Source organism: Leptonychotes weddellii, chromosome 7 (genome assembly GCF_054177405.1).
Source record: "Leptonychotes weddellii isolate Sample4059 chromosome 7, ASM5417740v2, whole genome shotgun sequence".
NCBI lineage: Eukaryota > Metazoa > Chordata > Mammalia > Carnivora > Phocidae > Leptonychotes > Leptonychotes weddellii.
This window is the reverse complement of record NC_138375.1, coordinates 54,912,341-54,932,254: the sequence shown is the minus strand read 5'-3', so window position 1 is coordinate 54,932,254 and position 19,914 is coordinate 54,912,341. Positions and strand designations below refer to the sequence as shown.

The 19,914-nt window shown below is 44.1% G+C and overlaps 1 protein-coding gene across 6 annotated transcripts in view; it reads right to left on the bottom strand.

The window, feature by feature from the left end:
* KCNIP1 (potassium voltage-gated channel interacting protein 1) overlaps positions 1 to 19,914 on the bottom strand; it is a 324,702-nt gene that overhangs the window by 10,295 nt on the left and 294,493 nt on the right. For 4 of the 6 annotated variants that reach the window (XM_031030342.2, XM_006735446.2, XM_031030343.2 and 1 more), the window contains exons 2-5: positions 3,321 to 3,445; positions 2,455 to 2,524; positions 892 to 962; positions 80 to 187 (exon numbers count right to left, since the gene is read on the bottom strand). In XM_031030342.2, the coding sequence (XP_030886202.1) occupies positions 80 to 187; positions 892 to 962; positions 2,455 to 2,524; positions 3,321 to 3,445 (374 nt within the window). Of the gene's footprint in view, positions 1 to 79; positions 188 to 891; positions 963 to 2,454; positions 2,525 to 3,320; positions 3,446 to 8,144; positions 8,178 to 19,914 lie in introns of all 6 variants that reach the window. The other 2 variants (XM_031030341.2, XM_006735445.3) reach the window with 1 other exon arrangement.

Genomic DNA, 19,914 nt, shown 5'->3' with positions numbered 1-19,914 from the left:
TGTGACTGGGGCTGTTTTCTGCTTATAATTAGATGCCTTCACTGTAGCTCTTTCATGCCTCTCGCCTCAGCTCACTTACCTCTTTGTTTATGTATCCGTCTTTATTGATGTCATACAAATTAAATGTCCACCTTAGCTTCTCATGGACAGTTCCTCTCAGTAAAATCGACAGAGCAGTTACAAAGTCCTGACAAGTAGAAGAGGCATAAATGACATTAACCACCAAGCCATGGAGTGGGCCGCAGCTCTGTCTTCAGGTCAGACTCTATGACTGTTTGTACCAAATGGTATCTCCCATGTCCGCTGTCCCCTGAAGGATATGGCCTACCTCAGTGAAAGCAGCCCCCCTTCCATTCCCTACCTTGCCCATTCTAGGGGACAGAGTCTCTTTGAGGAAGAATGTGTGTGCTGACATCTCCAGACTCTTCTGGTAGTGCCTTATCCCACAGCTCCAATTACCCTAAGACTGGCTACAATCTACTACCTGAGTTCACAACCCTCTCTTACCACCTCCTAGCTCTTTGACCTTGGGAAAGCCACTCCATCTCTCTCTGCCTTAGTGTCCTCTTCTGCAAACTGGTAATAAATCATAGAACTGGACCTTGTAGGGTTACTGTGGGGACTAAATGAATTAATCCATGCAAGGCACTAGTGTAGAGTCTGTCACATGGCTAGCTCCATGCATGTGAGCTATTCAGCTGTTATCTGTAGTCCCTCGAGGCCCTGAGCTCCTGGAGGGGAGGGGCAGCTGCTGCATCCTTCCCTATCTTAGGAAATGCTTGTTAAGTGGACAAAAGACTGAAGTGTTTGATGATCCAACTGTCCCTTCAATAGGCCACAGCTTAGAGGAGGAGGTGGGGGGGGGGGCCCGGGACTCAGAGACAAGCGTACCTCGAACTTCACAGAGCCTGTCTGGGTGGTGTCGAAGGCGTGGAAGAGGTAATGAGCATACATGCTGGCATCTGCAAGGCACAGAAGGAAAGGCAGGTGACGGGAGCCGGGGCTTCACAGAGGGGAGCGAGAACGCTTGGAAACAATAAGAAGTAGAAGAGGGTGCTGCTGGGGTGATGGGAAGGTGGAAACGGGGTGTGGGCAAACCCACTGTGGAAACTGGGACCCAGGTGGCTGTCTTGGGGTTTAGGTGGGAAGTTCTTACAGCAAAGACAGGCCCTTGCCCCTCCATCTAGTCTTCCCGGGAGAAAGACCCTCCTGCCTGCCTGGGTGGGTAATTCTTGGTGTGTGGGTAACATGGCAACTGTGTGCAGAAGAAGCTCTCCCAAGTGGTAGTGCAATGCCATGGAGTGAGCACTCACCAGGGAGCAGACAGACCTGGGCTTGGTTAGCAGCTCTGTCCCTATTTAGCTGTGTGACCACAGGCATCTAGCAGAATATCTCTGAGCGCCTTTCTCCCATCTCTTACAAAGGGATGTAGCAAGACCTATCTCTTCGAATTTTTGAAAAAGCATGTTAAATTTTTCACATAGTCACATCATCAAAACCATCACCAGGCCTGCCACATGATCAAAATTCAAAAAAATGTGGCTCAATAGAACTCGACAACAGTGATTCTGGGGCCTGTGTGGGGTGAAGCCGTACCCGCCCCCCGCAACTTGGGTAGGGACCCTGTAGTGGGTCCCCACACCTAGGAAGGCCCCCTCTGCTGCTGAAGAGGCCCAGGGGAAACAGAGCCTAAGAAGTGTTCAGGACACTTGGATCTCCATTTCGTCAGGACCCAGGATCAGGGAGGGCTCCTGCAGGGGATAACTCTCGGGGGCAGGAAAGGAGTCGGCATGTGACACATGGAAGCCATGGGAAAAGCCACAGATGTCCTAGGCCCATGGAGCCAGAGCAGCTTCCTTCAGCAGTCAGGCATGGCAACACAGTGGCCATGGGCCTGGAGCACTCATTAACCTGGACTCAGATGCACTACTTTATGTTCCCTCCATCTTCTTGGATTCATTTATTTCTACAGTCTCTGGTATTTATTAAAGTTCTCTTTCAAAATTCCACCTTGCCTCAGCTGTTGTGAGGGAAAGAATGGAGAGCTTGGGGCACAATGGTGGGACCAACAGGGCAAAGCTTTTCATCAGACGCTTGTGGGATGGAATCCTGCTCTGCCACTTACTAGCTGTGTGACCTTGAGTGAATTGCTTAACTTCTCTGAGATGTAGTTGCCCCATTGGGCATATAGTGCAGTGCCTGCTGTCTAGAGCTGTTATGAGACTTTGTGATATTGCTTTGTTAATCTCTCCTCTTCTGGAAATGATCCATTTCAGAGCTCTTTTCTGCTAAAGCTTTAGCTAATTCCGTATCTTGTAATAAGGGAGGGAAATCTTACCCTGAGTTGTCCTTGACCTTGAGGAGGAGGCAGATAACAAGAAGCATGAACTTGGAGGAAGAAAGGCTGCTCACCAGAGAGGGAGCTGGGAAGGATCTTTTCAAGATCAGACTCACCTCCATGAGGGAAAAACTGAGCGTAGATCTGTTTGAATGTTTCTTCATTGACCACACCACTGGGGCACTCCTGTATGAAGGCGAGAGAGTAAGTGGGAGGGATGGGGGCCCACCCCAGAAAGAGGAGACTGGGTCCAGCCTTGGGATTTTATTTTTCCCTATTATCCCTGATGAGCAGGGACTGGACAACCACCTGCACAATTCTGTGTCTCCAAGTGAGTAGCTGGGACATAGACCCACCTTAGGACTGAAGCTGCTTTACAAAATGATGAGAATGGGCACCATGAGGTGGAAAGAGCTTGGGATTTGGGCTTAGGAAGACCTGGATTTGGATCCTGGCTCAGCCTCTTCTAGGCTTTGTGGCTTTGAGTGAGTTAGGCTCTGATCCTCAATGTCCTTACCTGTAAAATGGGGCTAACAGTACCTTCCCGACAAGGCTATCATGAGGTTTAATATAGGAAATCATGTGGCAAATTAATACACTGGCATTCAGGCTTACACATCAGTCTCCATGAGCTCAGTTAGCACAGAGCTAAATCCCATCAGGATGGACAATATTGACAGGGTGAATGGGTTACGCTAAGGCTAGAAGCTGGGCCAAGGTGAATTCTCCACTGTTGTGCCTGCCATCCCGTGAAGTTCCTGGGCTACTGGCCAGTTTCCCATCTATCGAGGTTGTCTCATTCTTGCCTGGAGTCTTTCCTTCTAGCCAGGTGATCTTGCTTTCATGCCCCCTTTAGAGAATTGGCCTTTCTTTTACAACTACATATATGGAAGATCTCCCTGATGGGCCCCGTTGGCATTTGGAAGACTTAGCTTCAGGTGGGAAATTCTGCCTGGGCCTTCAGATGCCCTGTGGGCCTTACATTTTTGAAGCCTCGATAAAGGACTTGCAGCTCCCTCTTGGTGAAGTTGGTCTGGGCCTCAAGCTGCTCCAGTCCCTCGGGCCGATGGCAAACCATGGTCATTTCCAACTCATCTTCAATCTTATCTGGAACCAGAGGAGATGGCGTTGGAGGGGCTGACCTCAGTGGCCACTCGTCAGACCACAGTCTTGGCTGTCAAAAGAGTGGTGTTGTGACCTGGTACACAGGGTCGTGGGCTGGTGTCACAGTGCAGATGATCTTTCTCCCTTGGGCCTCCCCCCGCCCCCTGCCTAGTCACTTCTGTCTCACACTCGGTCCAGCCTTTGGGCCAGCTGTGTCAGACCACACAGGGAGGGAGCTTCAGGCTGGAGAGAAACACATTCCAAGTGGAGATGAGGGTAGATGGGCTCAAAGTAAATCTATATGAATACATTTCCCTTTCTTTCAAAATAACTTCTTTGCACATTCAATTTGCTCCTCGCTGAACCATGTTAGAGACACAGGTAAGTGAGTGGAATGGTTAACAGCTTCCAAACAGGGAAGGGAAACAAATCTATTAAAAAGGTAAAGCAAAGCCTTACCATTTGGTACAATTAGATGAAGTCTAACACGATTTAGCAAAGAGTTCCAATTATGGCATGTGAAATATTAACTTAAGAATGCAAATGCATTTTACAGTGTTGTTTTGTAATATCTATTAGATGTTCTTAAATAATAGGAAGATGACTTAAATGGGAACTACTTGATATAAATCAAATCTTCTGAAAGCATTTGAAGAGCTCAGAAAGCAGTTGTCTGAAGTAGCAGTTTGTTCCTCCAATAAGTATGACAAAATAATGTAATTTTGTACTAGTTATTGAGAAAGTGTCAGTCTATGAAAGCAAGAAATCCGCCCATCACCTACTGAAGGATCACAAAATCCAAATAAGTGGAAGTTTCAACGTTTGACCATCCCAGAAGGATAAATGTTTTCCTTTGGGTCCTGCCAGACGCTTTCTATAAATTTACTCCAATCAAGTATCAATTGTCGGCTAACCTTCTCTGCCCGTTGTTGTCGTGCAGACATTACCAAATCCATATATTGAACGACTGTAAATCTGGGCTGGCAAGAATAGTGATGAAATGGACAGGGTGTTGGGAACGCGCACACTCCACATCGCATCCCATGACCACGGAGAGTGGGGACAGGCTGCGTTTCTGTCTGAGAGAATAGGATGAGCAGGTGCTTAACACTGAGTACATTTCTCCAGTCAGTGCCAAGCTCTTGCTACCAGATTTGCCCTCCAGTTGTCACTTCTTCTTTTGAGACTGTGATCTCAAAACAAAAGGAATCCATCAAAGTGAGTTTGTATCTTGGACATCTTCCTAAGGAAATGGACATTTGGGTAAGGTTCCAAGGGAGAGGCAGAAGAACTTGGTACTTGGTCATCTTTCTTATGTGCTGGGCAACAGGTATCACCTTATCCTCTGGGGAGTAGGGCAGATTATTCAATATAAATAGGATACTCCGATTATACAACATAGCTACAAGTGACCGATTTCTTTGTAATTCTTACAGAGCCTTTAATTATTGTTATGTTTGTAGCTAGCAAGTTAAGTAGCAATTACCTAAACACTGCAGCATTTCTATGTAAATCAAAGGGCCATTCCCCTCCCCAAAAGCAACTCCCCCCCACATAAAACTAATTCAGAATACTCACATATATTTTTAGCTCATTTAAAAATAGAAATAAAATTGTTGGTTTAAATTTCCCAGTATTAGATTTAATAGCAATTTTATTTTGAAAAATACAGATATTTAAAACTCGGAAAAGAGGTGAACTATTAAAATGTAAACCAGAAAGACAGAAATGATGTATTTTTGCAGGTGTCTGGTATATCTTTCCCAGTTTAACTTATGCAGAAGCTTAAAAGACTTCTTTTGCAATATTGGCTCATTTCTATTAATCTTCTTGTGACCAAATTCTTCACAAGATCAGGGAAGTCTCTTTGAGGAAGTTTAAGAGAATCTTTCCAATTCATAAGCTGCACTTACCATCTCTATTATAAATACACTAAGTAGTTACTGAAATATCCAATATTAGGCCCACTTCATTAAGGGAGAAATTGACTTTATCAATAAATGATTTGTTTGCTGTCTGGGTAGCAGGATCGATTTCCATATCAGATTCCGTAATTTCTGAATATTGGGATGCTGACTGCCAAGCTTTGTTTTGGTTTTACTTTTCATCACCTCCTAATTGTCAGGCTGTGGGAGCATCAGTCACTGAAGGAAATTCATGTCTTTGTTGATCAAGATGCTGGGAAGTAGCCTGCATGTCTTAAACCAGTGGTTCCCAATTTTTTGTTTTACTGTGTTTCATAGGAAGAACGACAATTTACATCACGCTCCAGTATATACACACATATAAACAAAGATTTCATGAAACATTTTGAAGGAAAAATTCCTTAAACACTTTCCTCTATTAATGTGAGATGTACTCTGTTCTCAATTTTAATCTACTCCTTTGTAAAATTATGCTGATTGTGACCCTCATGTGTCATGACCTGTGAATGGAAGATCTAAGTTGTCTGTAACTTGTGACAACGTTCTAGAAGGGCCCACATCTCAGCATTCCCTTCCCTCATGCCTGTTCTCCCTTCACCGCCTTTGTCTGGTTCCAACCACTGTAAATATATTCTGAAGAAATTTCTGAAGGGGCTGCTGAGGTTTCCACATTCCTCCTGTTGCACCAACCCTGCCTCCCCCTCCCCCCACCTCCAGGGAGTCCCTGGGTGCTGCCCAGGTGGCCCCAGTAAAGGAAGGAGGGCTGCTCAGCTCCCTGGTTGGAGGAAGAAGAAAACAGAATTAGTAGGTGGGGAGCCACCTTGACAGTTCCTTTTGAGATCTGTTAAGAGTCTGCAAGGCAAAATATTGCTTATTATTATTTTTGTTATTAAAAGTAATGGTGAGCCAATTACTAAGGCTGAGTTTGAATGATAGACATCAAAAGAACCTAGAAATGTAATATTATGGCGATAACTACATAATAAGAATAAATTAAAATACTTTCAGTTGGTAAAGTACTTTTAATCTGTAAAATGTTTTCATGCCTGTTGTCCCATTACAACCTTGTGTGTGGTGGGGAGTGGGGGACCATTACTCTCTTTATCCGAATATTAGAAAGATGAGTGTCCTAACAAATAAGGAGATTTTCTAACCATGAGTATCTTAAACAGTGATTAATTGTCTATTACTGTGGGTAGTTAGGGCAAGATAGAAGAACCAACTGTAGGGGATTTATAGCAGGAAATTCCCAGACTGAAGGGTAAGTTGGAGAAGATTCAGATTAAGTGGTCCTTATTGTTTTGAGGTCACAGACTCCTCTGAATGGGGGATGAAAGCTTTAGACCCTCAGAAAAAGAAAATGCACCTAATTATGGCATTTTCCTGTATTTTTAGTTAGGTCCTGCATATTTTAAACACGTGGAGCCTATGTTAAGGGCTTCTAACACAGGCGATCTCTTCCAAGTCTGTCACTACATGGCTTTGCCTGAGTCATACAGCCAGTCCGTGACAGAACGGGACCTAGAATCCTGCCAGTCCAGGGTCTCTTTTATAGATCTGGCTTCCATGTGCCCCTACATTGGCTTCTGCTTGCCTCAAGCACAGACTGCAAAGTGGTTTGTAACCAATGTTACAAAGTTTGCAATGTTGGGAGCTCTGCTCCTGATAAGCTCTGTGCCAGTGTATAAGTTAGCCCCTGAGACTATGCGCTGTAGGAGGACCCAAGCCTTTGGTCTCCTCACTAGTGAGTATCTCCTCTGTTAGCTCCACGACCATGACTGCAGTCAAAAAACCATGGCCATGATGACCTCCTTCTCCCTGGGCTAGAAAATAGTCTCTCCATCTTAGGGTCTCTGGGTTAGACTTTATAATCCCCCATCTGGTTTTGACATTACAAAATGGTAGCCCTTGACATAGAATGCAGACCAAAGACAGATCTTGTTTAGTCTATAAAATGTGGTGGGTTTTTTTGTTTGTTTGTTTTTGTTTTTGGAACTAACTGCCAATATTTCAAGATGAGAGGTTGACAAAATAGGATTTTTATTTCTCTTGGAAAATGGGATTATCTGACAACTTTGGTGTCAAATTCTCACAAAGCAATAGTTTACAAGAACTGAGCAGAGGCTGTTCCCTTTGAGCAGCCAAAGTCTCTAGTGCTCCCCCTGTTCATCTGTGGCTCACTTAATTCATTTATGCTACTTTCCTGACCCCATAGGCATTTGAGGTCCTGATCTCTCCTGCTTACCTCCCACTTACCTACATTTTCTTACCTCACTCACCGCCTAGTCAGCCAACTTTTCTCTCCCTCACTATTTGTTTATTTAAACACATTCCGTTTTGCTTCACAAAGGACTTAAAACTGATTATATAAAATAAATATAATAAAATAAAGAGATAAAGTAATAAGAAAAAAGTGCCCTAGAAAACGTTAATTAGATTAGGAGGTCAAGACCATGGGGAAAAAAAGAACTTAGAAATTCAGGTCATTTGTTCCAAGCAGTGACTACACTTGAACCACAAACTGGCTCTGAGCTTTTCCATATATCTTGTTGCCCATGAGAGAAAAAACATAGCAGTTTCTTAGTGGGAGCAAAGCTTTTCCTATAACTTGTCTCTCAAGAATGTTTTTAACGGTTTCTATCTAGGTGGGGTTTCTTAACAAGAGGCAAAGAAAATTGGTGAGTGAGTAGACTAATTGCAAAATATATTTGATTAAGAAGCTCTTTTTTTTTAAAGTAATGTGACCAAAGTAGTCAAGTTAGTTTAAACTTTTTTACCTCTATGATACTGGTAATACCACCAGGCGATGTCTAGGAAAAAGTAAGAAAACATTTTACCAAATCCATTCATTAAAAAAAAAACAAAGCATACTTATTTTCCATGGAGATTCCACTCTGAGGGTGTCCAGGTCACCATCCAGCTCGACATATGCAAAGAGGTCTTGTAGCAGAGCTGGAGCTGACCTTCTCCCCATTCCTTACCCACCGTCAGAACAGGCAAGAGCAATGGGTCACCTCGCAGTGCCCACAGCTCCCAGCAGGGGGCTCACTGAGCATGCCCGCAGCCATGCAGCCATGCAGCCTGAAGAAAGATGGGATGGCATGGGGCTGAAGATGCACAGATGTGGATGGGTCCTTGGAAATACCTGCATGTTTGATTGAAAAGTGGCTTACGTGGTACCCTTCACAACAGAGGCCCCATTGTCCCCCTCTGCTACTTCGTAATTTGAAGCTGCACATTTTGTAGGATTCTGTATTTGCTCATTCAACAATCATCAATGACGTATCTGCTATGCGTATTTCAGTGAACAAAACAACTTTGTTCCCTGCTCTGCTGGAGCTTACAATCTACAAGCCTTTGCTTCTCTTTTCCCTTCTTGAACCTGATAAGTAAGAAGCAGGAAGAAAAGGGGGGGGCTGTTGAAAAAACTGATTAGCACATTAGGATGGGTGAGCAGAGTGGATGAAGGTGAAGTCCCCTGTTAGGCTGGATACAAAACATAAGACAAATCATCAGACCTGGAAAATCTTCCATGGCACGATGGGGTTGGGCGGTCCAGGTCCCAGGGAGCAGGAAATGGTGGGCTTTACTTTCTGCTCTCCACTGGCCTTTTGGGGTCTTTTTGGTGGTCAGCTTGGTTTTTCCTCCATAGGCTATTATTTGAACTTCCTCCTGTCCTTCCATCACTCCTGACCAAGAGTGTGCAAGCCTGCCCAGCCATGACCTTAAGTGTGTTTTGGTCACTCTTCACCCACACCCCCAGACAGCAGTGGCTTATTTTTTGCTGTCCCTAAAAGTGGTGGTATAGGTGGGGATCCATTGGTAAATATTGTTCTTGTGTCCTGACCTGAATCCCCTGGGAGAAGCTTATTTTGCCAGATTTAGTTGCCTTTTTTTTTTTTTAAAGATTTTATTTATTTATTTGACAGAGAAAGACACAGCGAGAGAGGGAACACTAGCAGGGGGAGTGGGAGAGGGAGAAGCAGGCTTCCCACTGAGCAGGGAGCCCGATGCGGGACTCTATCCCATGACCCTGGGATCATGACCTGAGCCGAAGGCAGACGCTTAACCGACTGAGCCACCCAGGCGCCCTAGTTGCCTTCTTTTATCACTTATCATTCTGATTAATAGCATTTACATTCACTTAATTTTTCCAATAAGAGGAAGTTTAGAACAGTTTTAGGTTTACAGAAAAGTTGAGCAGAAAATACAGAGTTCCCATGCACGTCGCCTCACGGTTTCCCCTAAGCATTAACATCTTGCTCTGGTGTGGAATATTTGTTACAGCTGACGAACCAAGATTGAAATATTTTTAGTGAAAGTCCATAGTTTCCATTAGAATTCATTCTTTGTGTGGTACAGTTCTGTGGGTTTTGACAAATGTATAATGTCACATATCCACCACAGAATGCATCCTACAGAATAGTTTCACAGCCCTAAAAACACGTAGGTAGCATTTTTGTAGAGGTATATCTACAGATATGGATCGACCATTGCTGCCATGCCAGGGATGGGCTTGGGAGAGAGGTGAAAAGACATACCATCTGTTCATATGGAGCTCTCCGACTGGTAGGGAGACACACACAGAGACCAAGATTACAAACTCAAATGCCAACAGTAGTTGGTAGGTAATTGAGATAAGTCAGGTGCTGGGTATACGACCAGAGAGGCTGGTCAGGACTGAAAACCTGTGAGTCATTGCCCCATGAAAGGGAAACAGCTCTTCCATAGCTGGTTGCTGTTATGTGGAATTTAGGTTCAGGGAGTCCAGACCTTTAGATTCTTCTCAGAAGCTGCTACAATTAAAAGATTGTGTCCTGATTCTTAGCTGTCATCAATGACCTTAACATTGGAAACATAAAGCATGGGCCAAATATAATATTCCTATTTGTAGGATGCTATGGATTGCTGGTCTGGAACACTTCATTGGCAAATTATGCCAAGTAGCAAGCAATGTGGATATGGCTAAGACACTTGGGAGCCAAGAGGAGGAAGCTCTTAACGAATGTCACCTGGATAGCACAGGATTGGAAGGGGTGACAGTGATAGCTTCAGGGGGAGGTGATAATTTATTTGAGTCTTCAAGGAAAAGGGGAACAAGGGCATAGCATATGTAATGATAGAGAAGCCAAAAGGCCCAGGAATGGTGAGCTCTCCTGTAGCAGAGCTGACTTATCACTGAGAATAACTGGAAAAGGAGGATTAAAAAATACATCAATTAAAAATTTTTAAAAATTTCCATAGTAACAACAACAAAAAGACACCTGAAACCTGGGGGTGGTGGTGGTGGGGAGCAGAAAAAAAACTCACACATGTGTTTGAAGGCACTGGAGAGCTACAAGATATCCTATCTTTAGAAGCCATGATTCTGGAGGGAAGAAAAACTCATTAAGTTGAGCCTGACAGTCAATGCTGCTTTTCATCTCACAGTGTATACTGATTTATAAGCGGCATGAATAATGAATTTGGGAAACTGAGCAAAAAGGCTCTGCTAAGAGCAAAGAGCGTAAGCAGAACTTTCAGCATCCAGGAAGACAAAAATGGGATCAGTCCTACTAAGACATTTGGAGCTCGAAGGGCCAAGACTGGAAGGGCCATAGAGGAGGGGAGTGCAGACATGAGCCAAATAACCTGAGCTATTGTAAGTGACAGAGGTCAAGGGAAACTAAGCAAAAACCACAACCCAAAGGTTGCAGAGATGAACAGAGCTCTTGGCAGGCTCACAGTGTTATGGGGTAGCTGCTGGAGGTCAGGGTCTTTGAGGCGGGGTGTTCCCGGTAAACATTCAGGCTTTCAGTTTGACCCCTAAAGGACTACGTTCTAGGAGCAAGGGCACATTAGAAATAGATCAGGCCTCTCAAAGATGGAAATCCAGCCTCAAAACAGCTCAGTCCCCACTTGGATTAAGTTTGTCTGCACCTCCTCAGTTACCTTGTGTAAGTTGAAGGCTCAGCCAGATAGTGTTCACATTTTGTGTTCTAATGTTCACCACTCACTGAAAATTTCCCAGGCATATTAGGAGACAGGACCAAGAGAAGAAGATAGAATATAATAATAGATTCATAGATCATCTAAATACTGGATTTATCAAGTATGGGCTTTAAAATAATGGTGAAATATGCTCAAGAAAATAAAAAGATGGAGATTCCACCAGAGAATCAGAACATATAAAAGTAAATGAAAAGTTCTAAATTAAAAAAAAATATATTATCCAGAATTGACAAATAAATATATCAGTTTAACAGCAGATTGGGCACAGATGAAGAGAGAATTAATGATTCAGTGGATAGGTCACGAGAAAAATAAACAGACTGATGCACAGAGAGAGAGAAACATGGAGAATACAGACAAGACCATAAAAGAGACATATTGGATGTGAAGAAAAGTTCTAGCATACATATAACTGGAGTCCCTAAAAGGGAGGAGCTAGAAAATGATGTTGAAGCAATATCTGAAGAGGTAACAACTGGTCATTTAAAAAAAACTGGATGAACGAGATCAAGCCACAGATTCAAGAAGCATAAACTCAAGCAGATAAACATAAAGAAAACCACACCAAGGAACATCACAATAAAACTTGAAATACAACGACCAAGAGAAAATGTTCAATACAAGAGAGCAAGCTTCAGATAAAAAGCAAGCCCTAACTCGGTGCTGCTTGCAAGGTAGAGGTGAAAGGATGGAAAAGGATACAACATGTAAACACACATCAAGAAAAGCAGGCACAGCTATTTTAACATCAGATAAGTAGACTTTAAGGCAAGAATCTTTGCTAGAGAGAAAGAGGGAGTTTGCATCATGAAGGCGCCATCCACCAGGAAAACAAAACAATTCTAAATTAGTATGCACTAATAATATAGTTTCCAAATACACACAAAACGAAGGCTAACAGAGAAAAGGAGAAATTGCAAATTCACAGTCATAATTGAAAATTTCAAAACTCCTCTCTCAGCAACTGATAAAAAATCGATAAGGGTGTAGAGGATATGAGCAATGCAATTAACAGACGTGACTCCATTGATAGCAGAGTGGAACTCTTTGCCCAACAGCCACAGATCTCACACATTCTTCTCAAGTGCTCAGAGAACACTTACCAAATGTTACCAAGCCAATCTCAACAAAGTTAGAAGAACTGAAATTATTCAGGATGTTTTCTATCCACAGTGGAATTAAACAAGAAATCAAGGGAAGAAGAAAAAGGGAGGACATCTCCAAATGTTTCGAAATCAAGCAATCTGGTTCGAATTCCTAAGTAACCCACGGATGGACGAAGAACTCTCATGGAAATTAAAAAGAATTTTGGGCCAAATGATAATGAAAATATGACAGATCAAAACTGTGGGACACTGTGAAAACTGAACCCAGAGGGAAATTTAAAGAGCGTGACATACTTGAGCTGCAAATAATTTAGGTGACAGTGTGCATAAAATTGAATGCCGTGCTGCCTCTTGAAATCACATTTCTAGTGCTTCCAGTGGTTCATTTTCCGTGTGCCTAAACTATGTTGGTTACATTAAAGACCGTATTAGAGGTGACATGCTGGCATTTGAAAATGTGATCTTTTCCCTCCCCTTAAACATGGTCGATTGATTTATTCTGGATGAGTTTAACACTATCTTTTGATTGACAGTTTACCCCATTATAGTCAGGGGTGAGGATCCTTGTTGGTGCCTAGATGGAGCCAGTGGCGGAGGGGGTTGGTACTCACGGGGACAACTTCCATTTGGTCTTGAAGTGTAATTCTGGAGGCTGAGATTCTTACAGCCAGGGCTTGGAGGTGAGTCATAAACTCACTCAGACACACACAGCACACACAACTCATCAGCTCTGAATTTTATAAACTTAACGATGAGTCCCGGGGGTGCCGAGCTAAGCTTTGATAAAGATTTTCTGAGTGTTCTGGACATTTTTTTCAGTCTTCTTGCTTCAATAAAACTCAAATCATGTTTTGCTCCAAGCGTTTGTTCTCTTAATCTTGAAACCCTCCTGCCCCTTTTAAGCAAAATTGAATTTATACATTTCTCATTCATTTACACCTCAGACCTGAAAATCTTCTGGAAAAAAAAAAAAAAAGAGTCCTACAAAAAAAAAAATCTTTGAGTACTGCTACTTCCATTAGATGGGAGATTTTCCAGATCAAATGACTTGAAAATTCTTCCATATATAGTGTATTTCAGTTCTCTGACCTTTCTCCCAAAAGGAGGGTGTTTTTGAACATGGCCTTCAGATCACCACATTGAGTGGGGTGTGTGGGAAAGGGAGTGTCAGATGTACCTCGGAAGGTGGTGGTAGTGGAGATTAATTGTCAGAAATATAATGTAATTATTAAAAGTCCACAAAGTCATTACAAAGACTGTGACATAAATCACAACTCTATTGCATGACAGCATGAAATTCACACATTTCCCAACAAGATTGGAAAAACAAAGAAACTTCTGGGAAAGAAGTGAATCACTTAGATCCTAGGGTTGGCAGAAAGAAGGAGCCTTAAATGGTGTTCCAGGACAGGGAACAAGGGCCACATACGTTCCCTTCGCCTCCAAAGCAACATTTCAGTCCAGCGAAGCCCCTGGCCAGGCTGCGAAGGAGAAATGTCAGGTTCACTGTAGGGTCTCAGCCTCAGGTGGAAATCTCTAGATGATGTTTTAAGGGGACCTCTGTATCTGGAAAAACCGTCCTGGATGATTTCCTTAGGTGGCACCAGCTGTCTCCGCAGCTCTAGGGAGCAATTAGTCCCATGAGGCCCAAATCCTGCCACCAGTTGGCATCCCCAGTGGGGAACCTTCTGCCATTTCTCCTTTGGTCTCAGCTGCCCTGAAGTTCCAGCACATGGATATAGCCAGTTCATGAGTGGTGGCTGCCGTGGGCTGGGGACGGGGAGGTGCTGCCCAGGATTAAGTGAGTCTCGAATATTCCTGCAGGAAATAAGAGTATTACAGAGATGGGATTTTGTTGCTCCTCTTGACCGAGAAGCTAAAATGTCAATTCACTGCAAATGAGGAGGACAAGGAGGGAGAAGTATCCATGGGGCAGGGCACTGCTAGTTTTAAGTTGGAAATACAAAGGTGCAGAGAGAGGTCAAAAAAATCACTCGAAGGAAAAGTAAAATTGCCTCATGAATATAGGCATAGAATTTTCTCATCGGTGGAAACTCAGTGGATCCAGGCCAGGCTAAGGTGTGAAAAGCCTGTCGTTCAGCCTGCTTTTTGAAGAGTAGTTCACTGCTTTCCAGCTAATCCGACAACTGGCCAGGTAATGCTTTCCAAGCAGAGGGCTTGCTTCGGTGGGCTGCTGAATGTTTAACAACTGGCATTTGGGGATACGGGGAAAGCCTGATTGATACCATTTTCCAATCTCTTTGGTGTAAATATTCCCACCAGACTATCGACGTGAGGTCACTGGAGGTGGATTTGGGGAGTGCAGCACGCAGTCTGCGGGTGTGAGCCGGCTCCGTCACATCCCTGCTGCGAAGTCAGACTAGCTGGGATATGTTCAGCTACCCCAAATTAGTGTGCTCAGGGCCCGAAAACCAAATTCATCAGGTCGAATTGGCATCTACAATCCAACTGAATAAACCTTTGCATTGTTGTTATTGTGAAAATGAAGTTCTGTACCCCATACAGAATAATCACGAGCAGGGCAATAATGGTGATTGGCCAAGTGAGCTTTTGCTGGAATTCAGTATTCATGTATCCTCATATTAAGTGCCTGTCTTGGTGAGCTCGGAGAGCATGGTAATAGTTTTAGGACTGATCGAATCATCTCACTGTCCCTAGGAGGTATACGGTTATTAGACTAATTTCAGCTATAATCATACACACCTTGTAGTTGTGAGTCTAAAGGAGATAAGATACGTAAAATGCTCTATGCACATAGTAGGTGCTCAAAAATGTTCTTTCTATCAAATAGTGTATGATGTCCATGATTTTAAGGGTGATTCTCAAAGGCAGAATCCAATAATCAAGTCTGTAGATACTTGCTAGGTCATGATTGTACCTTTTCTGATGGATCTAGTTAATTGTGCTCCTCTTCAATGTAGGGAAGATCTGTTCGTTCTGTGATTTGCTTTGTCAGAAAAGTGCCCAGTTGCCAGCTCAGCTTGGACACTAACTGACTAAAGTGAAGATGATCTTTCTGTATTAACTGCAGCGGACATAAGCGAACACAAGATTCTGGATGAAAGAGCGCCGAGCACCTCAGTCTTCGGATTGCCAGGGAACAGGGCAGAGCATCTGTGAGTGGTGGACCCCAGAAACACAGGGCCTGGAGTGGTAAGTCAATAGATATAATAACTGACCGTCCCTGAGAAAGTTTCCTGCCTGCTCTCTCCTAGAGTTATTACATGGCTCCATGCCCTCTGCCCTTAATAATCCAGACAGTCAACGTGTGTGTTGTTTTGGTCCATTTCTTAGCTGGAGCAGGGAATTGGACATTACCCTCGCCTGCAACATGTACTGCCAAATGCAAGGACTGCAGCCAGTTCATCGGAGAGCGGACGTCTGCTTGCCCAGAGGCAGGAAGAAGATGGCAAGGTGTCATCTGCAGGACTCGGCTCGGAAGCCTCTTAACTGTGCACTTAATAAATGAAGCCTTGGCAGACATACCTTGAATTATTAATGACGTTATTCAGCTTTGATTGTTTCCTTCTTTTGGGGAAAGGTTATTCACTCAAATGCCTTTGATTAGACTATACAATACATCACAATTGGGCATATTTTATGTGCAACTTTATGGTGATAATAGTTCTGTCTCATTTAGAAGCAAATCAGACATTATGAACTTCGTGATTTATTAATGTATTGATTTCTATAAATGTCAGCGCATCTCACATCCTGTCAGAGAGCCTGAGAGCAATCAGTGGAGAGCCAATAAAAATGTAAAATGAAACCATCATAAAAAAAGGAAATACTGCCTGTTTCGAAGCCCCGCTGCCTCTCTGAATTGTTTCAGGATCCAGATCATTACCATGAAGGCATCTCCCCCACCCCCGAGGAGACCACCCTCAAGAAGCTGTCAGGAGAAGCCCTGTCCTGCTTGTCTCTTCTGCATGGTCTGAATAAAAACACAAGAAGTGACGAGTCAGACCTGGAGGGGCCTCCAGAGCCTGTGCCCAGACTCTTCATCCTGGAGAATGCAGGAGGATAAGGGGGTCCCTTTCCATCCACTTTGCCCCATTACCATCTGCCAGTTCCCTCCTGAGGAATCCTCGGGGTGAAGCCCAGATTCCCCAGCACAGTTTCCCATGACTCCCCAGCGTGGGTCTTCTGCAATAGCCGCAGTCCTCGGTCTCTGCCAGAGCGTGTCATCAGCTGATCCCAACCTCAGCCACCCTTTAAACCTGACGCCTTGAGCGCCATCTCCTCTGGAAAGCTCTCGCAGATGCCACAGGGAAAGCTCTCTCTGTCCACTTACTGTCTCTAATCATCCCCTGGCAGGTGTCAGAATCTACTTTTGCGTGTTGCAGATTCCATTTATGGGACTGGGGTCAGGTAGGGTACTGGTGGGGAGACTGTCCCGCGTCTGCTTTTGTTCTGTTTTTATTTTTGGTGTCTCACTTCTTCCATGAGGTCTACGCTGGCTTTGCACATAGTAGGTGCTTGAGTAAGTGCTCACTGTTTGCTGTAAGTGTGCAGAACTATAAGAAGCTCAGTGGGAAATACACTGAGTGCTGAGAAAGCAGCTAAGAGAATATCTGGGAAGTATTTGGCTAATTTTGTGGCTAATTCTGTCACTTGACAGTTTAGTTTAGAAATCACCGTCTGGCAACCCGAGGGGTACAGTTGTTGTTTCACTTCTTTTAAATGTGAATTTTGACAACATTTATTTCACATAAAATATGGATTTTTGGCTTCTCTTTAGAAATCGGAATTCATGTCTGTGTTGGCCTGCATTATCACATTATCACATGCAACAGTTGGCTGGAGCTGAGGAGTGGCTGCTTGGTTTAGTCGTGGCCTGTGCTCGCTAGTAAACCGCAATCCCCACTACTCCCTGTTACCTCCCCAGAACTGAGACCAAGGGACAGTTCTCCATTATCACTCATTCATATTACATGCCTCTGTCTGAGAGCCTAGTTTAACCGTCCCTTTCCCCTACCCCATACCATGTTTTTCCAAGTGACCTTTGTGTGTTTTGTGATAATCTAGAAACATGACAAGTTCATTTTTTGGGTCCCAAGCTACATGGAGCAAAGTGGATGCCCTGTGATTAGAGAGGACCTCTGTACAGATTCAGGCTGTGTCCTTAGATATAGGCTTCTGTGTGGCTAATATCACACGTAGCAAGAATGGGGTAGATATACAGCTTCTGGTTCAGTGCATTTCAGCTTTCTAGTCTAATAAACCTCTTTTCACGTCACAAAGCTCCTGTGAAGGAAGTGTTATATTTTTCCCATTTCACAGATGAGAAAAACTGAGGCTCAGAGAGGAAAGAAAATATTAATTTTCCCATTGTATTAGGAGAAATGGAATCAAGAGGTCATATGAGACCTCCCTGAAATCACAAGGATGGTTAAGTAGACGAGCAAAGACAAATCTCATCATCTGACTGATAGATGCTTTCTGGCATAAGGGACCATCCTATGGGCCCCCCCCCCCAGGCACAGTCCTGTGTCTTTGTGGTTGTTGCTCTGTCTCAGCAAGTCAGGGGCCAAATTCCTCTATCCAAGCTTCTTGCACTTCTGCATTTGAGAATTTGCAGAGCCTAGTCTCAGGTGGCTGGAGGGCAGACACCAAATAATTTCAAGGGTTCCCTTCCCACCCCCTCCCCTGCCTCAAGCTCTCTGCTATCCATTTAGCATTTCCAATCTTGTTTCCCTTTTCTGAGCACGAAAGCAGCCTTAGCTCTGGGTGACAGGCTGTATAAGTCACAGAGCATACGAATTACAAAGAGATGCTTTTATCCCGCCCTCTGACTTCACAGATGTGGCTGCTGGGGCCCAGAGAGTGAACTGGACTTGTCCAAGGTCACACATTGGGTTCCTGGCAGAGCAGGATTCAACTCAGGTCAGTGTTCTTGTCACAGCACTGTTCACTCATTCAGCAAATAATCCCTGAACGCCTACTGGGTGCCAGCCACTCTTGTAGGTGCTGGCGACAAGGCAGCGAACAAAAGGTGGAGAACAAAGCAGTGAACAGAGGTGGTGAGTAATGCTGTGAATGAAAACAAAGCCGGGTTCCAGGACGAGAGAGAAATGGCTCATGGGAGGCATCAGTGTATACAGGGTGGTTGGGGAAGGTGGTAGGGAGACAAATTGAGCATCAGCAGGAGAGGAATGAAGGTGAGCTTTGCAATCAAAACAATCGGGCTTGAATCCCAGCTCTGCAGCTCAACAGCTGGTGAGCCTGAGCAAGTCACTTCCAGCCTGCAAGAGTGTTCTCAGTGGTAAAATAGGCACAGCAGCACCCATCTCCCAGTCTGTTAGGATCCAAGGAACCACTGCAGAGGAAGTACCTAGTGTGTTGAAGGCATTCAATAACGTCCCCTCCTCACTTGGTGGGGACAGCTGAGGCTCATTTTCCTAATGGGTGTCTCTGCTTGGCTGAGTGCGACTCAGGAGAGCCTCACCTCGGCAGGGTGCAACTCTGGAGAACCCACATAATAATACTCTATTAGCCAGGGTGGCCAGCTGGAAGGCTTTCAGAGTTTAAGAGGATGCATGAGCGAGGATTAATTAGCTGAGTTAGTTTGTGAATCCATTAGTGGGTCACAGGACTCTGAAGCTTTTTAATCTGAGGAGTGGTGGGTGGCAACCACCAAGCCTAGAGTGATCCTTTGATGGAACTTTCCAGATCGGAGCTCTGGCTTGGAATTCTTAACCCTTCTAAATTCCTTGCTGTGAGACAGCAGGATTTTTCATCATATGAGTCTCAAAGCGCCTTACCATAAAGCTTAAGTTGGATCATAGGAGTCTTTGAAAGTTAAATCTCACATTTAAGAAATCCAAATAGCTTCTAGTCATGCCTCTCTGTGAAGGCTTCCTAGACCTCCCCACTGGCATCTCAAATCCTGAAACACCGTGTCTATAGTGATCACTTCTACGGGATTATGTGGGGGGGGCGGGGGGCGGGGCAGAGACTGAGGAAGAAGGCACACTCTCCTTTTCACCTTCCAGTTCATTAGTGCTTGAAATATGTTTAAAACTATGTGTATGGATGTTTTGATAATTTTTATGTTATGGTTAAAAACATGGCTCTTTCACTGTGGTCCTAGGAAGTCTAGTGTATTGGGTGTTTAGTTGTATTTGTTGTAATGTTGTTTTCGTGGAATAATACTTTTTTCAAACAAAACATGATATTGTGATCATTAGTGCTATTTTTGGTTCTCCTCCCTCCGTGCACATGTGTGGATGTACTTCCAGCCCCTCTGAAGTTAGGTGTGATCACGTGGCCAGTCCTGGCCAATCAAATCAAATGGGAATGGGGGTGCTGAAACACTGGGGGGCAGGGGGCATGTTGGGGGGGTCTTCCCTTGATCAGAACAGCAGCTGACATTTCAGAAGCATTTCTGAGGTTCCAGGCCTGCCTCTAGAGCTTCCTGTTCATGATC